The sequence below is a fragment of the Myotis brandtii genome, unplaced genomic scaffold (assembly GCF_000412655.1).
Source record: "Myotis brandtii unplaced genomic scaffold, ASM41265v1 scaffold351, whole genome shotgun sequence".
Lineage (NCBI taxonomy): Eukaryota > Metazoa > Chordata > Mammalia > Chiroptera > Vespertilionidae > Myotis > Myotis brandtii.
In genome coordinates this window covers 459,780-468,845 of record NW_005363502.1, presented here as the reverse complement: position 1 = coordinate 468,845, position 9,066 = coordinate 459,780, and the positions used below count along the sequence as shown (strand labels likewise).

Here is a 9,066-nt window from a genome sequence, read left to right as displayed (position 1 = left end):
CTCTCCCTCTCCCTCTCCCTCTCCCTCTCCCTCTTCCTCTCTGAAATCAATAAAAAAATATATTAAAAAAATAAAAAGAGACATATTTTTTTAAAAAATTAAGTAGACAAAAGGAAATCGTATTCTGAGTTGGCATTAATATAGTGATAGCCCATATTGGATTTTTTTTAAAGGGGGATTTTGTTCCCTTTTTTTCTCTCCCTCTCTGAAATCAATAAAAAAAATATATTTATAAAAATAAATAGAGACATATTTTTTAAAAAAATTAAGAAGATAAAAGGAAATTGTATTCTGAGTTCGCATTAATATAGTGATAGCCCATATTGGATTTTGTTCCCTTTTTTTATCCCCTGCCATAAGGATAACATCTGTGGCTTGAGGCTAGCTGTAATATGATATGACTGGCCCCCAAGAAGACTAGCCCTTTCAGGGACAGCTGGCTGCAGAATGCGCTGCTCCATCTGTCTCCCTCAGATGGTGCCCGGCCATATGCTCTCCGGGAGGCCCTCCCCTCAGGTTTCCCCCAGGCACACACTCCACTGTCCTCAGGGCAGAGGACAATCTAGTGATCTATCAATAGTAACCCCTCCGTTACTGTAAATCTGATCTAATGATTACTTTTAAAGAGTGATTTTAAATACTCATTTTAATCAATTAAACACCACCTTTTAATACCAAGCAGATAAAAAGATGTTCATAAAACTCCAGATATACTTTAAATGTAAACTATAGTGACTTTTACATCTTAAAATTCATACTTGGAAAATTCTTTCGTTAGAAAAATCAAATGTGATAGCAGTACCACTTCATATATTCAGTAACTCTTTTCAGTTTACTTGCTTTTACGTGTGATCAGCAGTTGATCTTTCTAAGAACTGCAAATATCTACAATTTACAAATGGTGAAGCTGAGGTTTAAAAAGGCTACAATCTTGAACTATAATCCACAGCTCCTGACAGTGTGCTCCACAACTACTCTTCAATGATATTTTCAATGAAGGTAAAGTCATCTTCAATTACATAGAGGACCCAATGAATTCGGCCAGAGGAAAAACACACAAACACACACACACACACACACACACACACACACACACACACACATCTAAACTGCTTTTCAATAAGAATTTGCAAGAAAATCAAGTTAGAATCCTTTGAAAATTTCCTCTTTATTGTTTCCCTTTTATACTTCTTATCAAGAATACTGAAATAGAGTAGCTGGGGGGCACCTTCTTAATAAATGTGTTTTCTATACTTCAAATTATTGCCAGGTATGGTTATACACACACACACACACACACACACACACACACGACACAGAAATTACATGTCAAATGATTCCAACTCAGAAAATCCCAGGCCACACCTAGGGAACAGGTTATGTCATACATGGCCCCGGCCAGAGTCCACTATGCGTGGGGCTCGGTGCGCAGTGGGGCCTGGAGACACACTTGTGGTGCAAACAGTTGGCTGCAACCTGCCTGTGGAGGCCCGTGAATGCCCTCACTTGGAAATAGAACTGATTTTTATTTTGCAACAGCGGGTATTGGACAATGAAAGTTAAGTCTAAAGCAAGAAGCAGCAGCCAGGTTCTTACAGCCACCGCTACATGGAAGGTGACAACAGACAACACAGACTGAGCAAGAGGGAAGGTGACACAGGCGCCAAAGACACTAGGAAGCTAACGCTCAGATCCTGGCCTGTCTAGACAGGAGGCCTCTGAGAAGAGGGAGGAGCTAGAGCTGATTCAAGTTCAGATCCTGGGAAGTCGGCAATGTCATCAAATGAGAGATGGAACCCAGGAAGGAAAAGGGGTTAGAGGAAGAAGGTAAGAGAGTCGTCTTCGTGACATTGTGTGGTGGCATTAAGCAGGCAACAGACATACAAATCGGACTTTGAGTGGGAGAGGAGAGCTGGGATTTGGGAGTTATGGAAATGCTGGGAACAGCTGAGTGTGAACTGCTGAGACGGTCATGGTCTACCTTCCTCCCACTCCTGTCCATACGGAACACACCACTAGGAAAACCTTCCTCAAAAGCAACCTTAATCAGGCTCTGCAGCACTGGGCTGCGGGGCTGCTTCTCTCGCGGGGCCTGGAGCCGAGCTCCAAGCAGAGAACATGAAGACGGCCGCTTGCTGATGGGCAAACTCCGAGCATGACAGTCAGTTCACAGATTCCATACCTAACATCAAGGATATACTACATGGGGCTTTGGCCGGCCGGCGTGGCTCAGTGGTTGAGCGTCGACCTGTGAACCAGGAGGTCACGGTTAGATTCCTGGTCAGGGCACATGCCCGGATTGCAGGCTCCATCCTCAGTGTGGGGCATGCAGGAAGCAGCCAATTAATAATTCTCACTCATCATTGATGTTTTTTTCTCTCTCTCCCTCTCCCTTCCTCTCTGGAATTAAGCAATAACTATTTTTTAAAAAAAGAATATACTAACATGGGGTTTTTACTTGTTTTCATTCCACTGTAAGGATGAGTCCTTGTGAACTTATAAAATTCAAGAACTGTGCTGTTCTGTGCATATTAATTATAAGTAAGCGGATAGAACAACAGTCTCCTAGGTTCAAATCCCAAGCCCCTAACAAGTGTTCAGCCCTTGAAGTAAGGACTGTTTTCATCTAAGATGTGAGAAGAAGCCATAGACTTCTTTGATCTGTCTGTCTTTGCCCTGGACCCTGAGATGTTCAAAGATAAATTAATCAGTGAGAATAATTACATTTATAGAAATCAAACGTGAACATTTATCCAGTGTTAAGACACTGCAGCAAAATCTTTCTTATCCCTTTCATTCAAAGGAGGTATCATGCATCTACATCTAAAAGAATGAAGGAACACAAAAGTGATTGCTAATCAGCAATTTCTTCTCCCTTATTTCTAATTCAGTCTACTTCATCCTTTTATCCATGGCTCTATGGAGAGCCCAGCCTAGAGCCATGTGATGGTGCAGCACTTATCTGGAGGTGGGCTTCGCTGTCCAGCAATGTCCTGTCAATCATGGTGGACTGATTGGGAGAGTTTTTGGCATTTATACATCATGACTAATGATCTAATGTTATTATTTTTTAAAACATACATTTTATTGATTTTTTAACAGCGAGGAAGGGAGAGGGATAGAAAGTTAGAAACATCGATGGGAGAGAAACATCGATCAGCTGCCTCCCGCACACCCCCCACTGGGGATGTGCCTGCAACTGAGGTACATGCCCTTGACCGGAATCAAACCCAGGACCCTTCAGTCCACAGGCCGACTCTCTATCCACTGAGCCAAACCGGTTAGGGCGATCTAATGTTATTTTTAAAGAAGATGACATTGTACCCAGAAAATGTTTAACAGCCACAAAGAAAATATGTAACCTGTTTTAGTTACTACATTTTCTGAGTCAGTACCTGTTATTAGTATTCCTACAGGTATTCATCTTAAACTTGGTATTAAATATTTCACAGGGTAATTTACACAATTAACCATGGGGTTCAGGGAGCTTAGGAATCAGTTGAATAAAGACTTCATTCTAAAATAACCACTTTTTAAGTTCCCAAATAAAAATAAATCTAAGCAAACTGTTAAAATATTTTTAAATATTTAAACAATTTCAAAGATATCTATTTCACATTTAAAAAATACTTTTCAAGGCAATGCCTACCATTCTATACATACACATAGACACATAGGCACGAGTGCACACTCACACACACACACAAACACACACTCCTATTTAGAGACTGCTCTTATGATTATTCACTCAGATACTTTCTTGAAAGAAACTACAGAAGCCAAATCCTAAAAATTCTTTATAGGATTAAGTAAGAGTTGTTGAGTTGTTTCAAAAAAACTTAAATCATCACCTTCAAAAAATCATGTTAAAAAAATAACTTTCTCTTAGAAATAATTTACCCCTGCTCTATCCTCTTTTAGAACAGAAACATCATAAACACATTACCTCTTTGTTTCCGACCCTCTGCATGGCATCCCCCAGGTGAAAATAAAATCGTCCATCATCAGTGCCAGGATCCCCAGATTCTATTCCTTCCTGTAGAAAAGGCAGTGTTCGCATTTATGAAAGAATACCACAGTCAATTTATTGATTTACTTAATCTTTATATACCATTTGAAAATCAAAGAACCAGACAAAATCATCTCAACATTAAAGTTTGGCAATTAGATTACCGGTCAATATTTACAATGCAAAACCAAAAGGAGGTAGTAAAAGTTAAAATTTAACAATACATTCATCATTAATTAACAGCAGACTAGCCCATAAAATTAGTACGATGCTTTGTGAATTGTCTCTGTGGATGTGATCATATTTCAATATCCCAAATAATTTCTTTGGCTGGGTACCTATCACATTTATTTAGTTTTCCAAATCTAAACATATGTCACCTAGAGGCTTGTTTAACAATGCCTGAACCAAAATGTTTAGTTACTCATATATGCCGGAGGTGACAGAGGCCCAACTGCAAGTAATATTTTTCCCTCTACAAACAAATGTGCCCTCATCTTTTAACAAAGTATTTTATAAAACATTCGATAGGATTAAAGCGAATTGGAATCTCTGAGAATGTAACTGTTATTAAACAAGTCTTATTATAAGACACTTAGCTGATATTTATCTCCATCTCCCCCATAAGGACTGAAATGGAGATTTATGTAAAAAGAAAGAGAAAATATTAAAGCAAGAGAATAAACTTTAAAAAATAAAAAAAGGACAAAGGTATAAAAAAATATTTCAATATCAAGGATTTCCTTTTAAAAATCTGCATCTTTGAGGCTTTTTCACAAGAAGCCTGTTTTCCTGGGAAGAAATTTTATGTGCATAATGTTGAGGAGTAGCTGCAACAAACCGGAGAGAAGCAGAGCTGTGATCAGGGTTCTGGACTGAGAGACACCCCAATAAGTGTCCTCAGTCACTAATGGACCACCCTGCCCCCCATGTCCCCGTCTCTGAAGCAGGGAGAGTCCTGCTAGGCCCTGACTGTGTCAAAGGAAACCTAAGGGGAACACCTTAAGTCAGAGAAACACACATGCCCACAGGGTCATGGCAGGGGACGGAAAAATCTGCAGAGGCCCAGTGACAGCCAAGACAGATTGTGGGGTGCATGTCCACCTCACTCCCGTGCTGGGATGTGGGTGAGATATGACCTTTTATGAGAAACCAGAAATCTGCATAATTATATAAAATGTTCAGATTCTCAACACAGGCAAGCAATTAAAATTGTTTTTAATAAGAGTTATATTGGCCAAATATAATGTGCAAGCTATTTGTGATCACTGGGCTGTTATTTAGTACCTCTGATTTAAGCCTTGTGTTAAAAGAGATCATAAAAGTATAATATACTACTACTTAAAAAAAAAAAAGTTCATTGACATTCAATCAGCTACCTGTCCAATATGGTAGCTGCTGGCTCATGTCATTATTTAATTTAAAATAAATTAGAATTAAAATTTCAATTCTTCAGTCATACTCTCCACATTTCAGGTGCTCAGTTGCCACGTGTGGCCAGTGGCTACTAGAGTGGAGAGGACAAATAGAGGACATTTCCACTGTGCAGGCAGTTCCACTGGTAGCCCTGAGCTTGACCAAATGTGATGCTAGCCAGCTGACAAAGATTCAACTGGATATGAGGGGAAAAAATGACAGCATATTTTAATCTGAGTATTTTGAGCTACCAGGCTTTTTGGAGTTTGACCTATTCAGTGTGCATTTTTTACCTTACTTTGTCTAAGCTGTCCTGAGCCCTATTCGAACTAGTTTCAATCATTTAATTCATTGCCCATATTTAAAAATATTATGTCAGTAACTTTGGTCTACCTTTAAGTTTCAATAAAAACCAATAACCACTTCAGTTTTAGAAATTTCTTCATAAAGTCTTTTCCAGGAGTCACTGCTCATACAGTTGGTGTTTCTACATTGGATACTCTCAATCACAGTGAAGGTCCACACTGGCCTATGAATGTCATGGTCAGAAGATTTACATTTTCACCATAAGAAGACTCAGCAGTGCATGCCAATCCATGTACAATGCATAGATTGACTCAGAACAGTCGGAAAATGAACAAAGAGCAAGGGCCGGGACAGTTACCTTCAAATAGGGAATGCTTTCTGCAATTTTGTTCTGGGCCTTCAGGATAAAGCCGTAATGTACTTTAGCGAAGCCATCATTTGGTGCCACTTTCAGAACCTAAACTCAAAAAGAAAAAGAAGCTACTGTGATTGACTACAAATTCTACAAATGACTGTCAAAACAAATTCTAATTAGCTTTGCTCTACTTGGATCATGACGTTACAGCTTAAAACAGTAGTGTTTAGTTTCATTGCAATATATTAAGCTTAAATGGCCTAATTTCCTCTCAACTCAATGTTTTCACACCCACACATTAGTTCTTGAAAAATGAAGGAATAACTGTGAAAAGGCAACGACTGTTAGAGTGTTACTTTAACAATGCAAATAAGCAAAACATCTGTCGATTGTTATGACTTCAATATATTTTTAGTAATCAAGAAAAACTACATTTGCTATCTTAAAGTCAACTCTGAATGATTATACACTTCTTTACATACATGCCTTATACATTACCTTAACAGAAAACTTAGTTTGCATTTGTAATATATCATGATCCACTGATTCAAGGTACATTTCTTGAAGGTCTAGCCATTTTCTAAAAAATATTTTTTTTATTGATTTTAGAAAGTAAAAGGAAGAGATAGAAACATGAATGATGACAGACTAATTGATCAGCTGCCTCCTGCTTGCCCCCCCACTGGGGGTCAAGCCCTCAACCTGGGCATATGCCCTGACCTGGAATCGAACCATGACCTCCTGGTTCATAGGTCAATGCTCAACCGCTGAGCCACACTGGTCAGGCTAAGGTCTAGCCATTAGAATAAAGTGGTGAACAAATCCAATATTCTGTGATAAAACCCAGGTAAATATTTAAAATAAATCAAATTATGGTTTATCATATGCATTTATTATGATTAAAGATTAATTATGCAAAGTGCCTCTAAATTAAATATTAGCAGTGAGAAATCAAAACAATAACATTCAACTTGGAGAGCTGCTTAAACAAACTAATTTACAGGACAAAAGTGAAAGATGAAGAAGTTGTGGGCTGAGTGAATATCCCGTAGCTTCTCTTTCTACTTGAGCCAAAGTAGGAAAGGGGTGCACAGCCATGAAGGGTTCCTTACACGGAAGGATAAGTGTGAGGAGAGGGGACCCAAATACTTTAGCATTTTCCAGCTTGCATCCAGTCCCACAGCTCATCAATCGGCAAATCCAGACAACACTACCTTTAAAATATATTCAGAATCATACCCATTACCCCCTTCTTCACCACTGCCACCCTGGTCCGAGTCTCACCTCTCCCGTACCTGCACCCCAGCCCTGCTCTCCATCACCCATTCTCCACCCGGGGCCCTGAATGGGCTCACGAATCCTAGGTCAGATGTCATCCCCACTCTGTTCAAAACCCAAAAGGGTTCCACTTCACTCAGAGTAAGCCCACGTTCTAGGAACAGCCTCCGAGGCCCCCCTTGAACTGGCCTATCTACTTCTCTGGCCTCCTCTCCTACCCGCCTCCCACCAGCTACTCTGAGGCACTCTGGACTCCTTGATGCTGAAATGCAAGCCAGAGGCATGCTTGCCTCAGGACCTTTGCACCTGTGGCGCTCCTTTGCCCCAGTCTTCTAGATGTCCACATGGCTCACTCCCTGACCTCCATAAAGTCCTTGATCAAAGGTTACCATCTCAGTGAAGCCTACGCCCAACCACCAGATATAAAACAGACCCCCTCCTCCCTATCCTGACTCCTCTTTATTTATAGCGATTTGTATCTCCATCTGACTTATTTATTCCAACCTCCTACTACGAAATAAGCTGTACAGGGATTGTGTCTGTTGCACTCACTGCCGATCCCCAGTGCTAGACCAGTGCCCGGCACATGGCAGGTTGGAAGAAGTCTGCGCTGACTGAGCGGATGGGTGCATGCTGCTTTCCTCCCCAGTGAGAGCTCTGAAAGCAGGCTCTGCAGCTGTACCTTCCCAGCACCTCTTACCAGGCAAGGTGCTGAGCAGAGCTCCACAAATGCCCCCGGAATTGAAGCGGATGGAGGCCGAGCATGTTTCCGGTAGCATAACTCTGAAGGGATTATTATACAAAGTACAGCTACACAGATGACATTTCTGCTTCCTCTAGACACACAGCTGTCATCTCAAGTAATCAGCAAAGGTGCTCCTTCACTAGATAGTGTAGGACACACAGACCTCTTCTCGGCTCCAGACATATACACATAAATGAGATATACTTGCTTTTTTCAGGGAGCTCTCAGTCAAGGCAGGAGACTGACCCAGAAGCAGACAATGGCAGTGCAATGTGGTAAGTGTAGCTTATAGCGATAGGCATGAGGCATGCAGGGAGTATAGCGGAGGGACACCTAGCTCACTCTGGGGTGGGTGTGGCTGGGCCATATCTGAAAGGCATTTAGGGATGAATAGGAGTTCATCAGGGAAAGGGAGCATGGGGGATAGAGAGGGCAGAAGGCAGATCACAAAAGCTCCTATTAAAAGAAAACACACACACATGCACAAAACAAAAGCTCCTGTTTAGTTGCATGATCAAGATAATCTACCGGGGAGCAGAAAATTAAAATGCCTCTGTTTGCCTGTCTTTGAAATGTAATATTTAGTAGGCAACAGACTCCAGGGCTCTCCTCTCATCTGCATGGCAGAGTGTCCCACGTCCCACTGATACACTTGCGATCGAGAGGAGGGTGGGCGATCAGGCAACCAGAGGCTGCCTCCCTGCTTGCTTCGCTATGATCACCCACTGTGCTTGCTGCAGTTCACACGCAGGTGCATGAGGGATGTGCAGGCTGTATTATCCAGCTGTAATCAACAAACGCTCAGAAAAGGACAAGTGGCTCTATAAGATTTCTAAGAATCCCAGACTGATGTTAATACTAACAATATAACACAAATTCTCATTCTCTCTCTCCCTCCCTCTCTCTCTCTCTCTCTCTCTCCCCCCTCCCCCTCTCTCTCTCCTTACACACATACAC

At 41.1% G+C, this 9,066-nt stretch overlaps 1 protein-coding gene across 2 annotated transcripts in view; it reads right to left on the bottom strand.

The window, feature by feature from the left end:
• ASPH (aspartate beta-hydroxylase) overlaps positions 1–9,066 on the bottom strand; it is a 162,630-nt gene that overhangs the window by 19,446 nt on the left and 134,118 nt on the right. For both annotated transcript variants that reach the window (XM_014544096.1, XM_005871639.2), the window contains 2 exons: positions 6,090–6,188; positions 3,947–4,036 (listed from right to left, as the gene is read on the bottom strand). In XM_014544096.1, the coding sequence (XP_014399582.1) occupies positions 3,947–4,036; positions 6,090–6,188 (189 nt within the window). The remainder of the gene's footprint in view (positions 1–3,946; positions 4,037–6,089; positions 6,189–9,066) is intronic.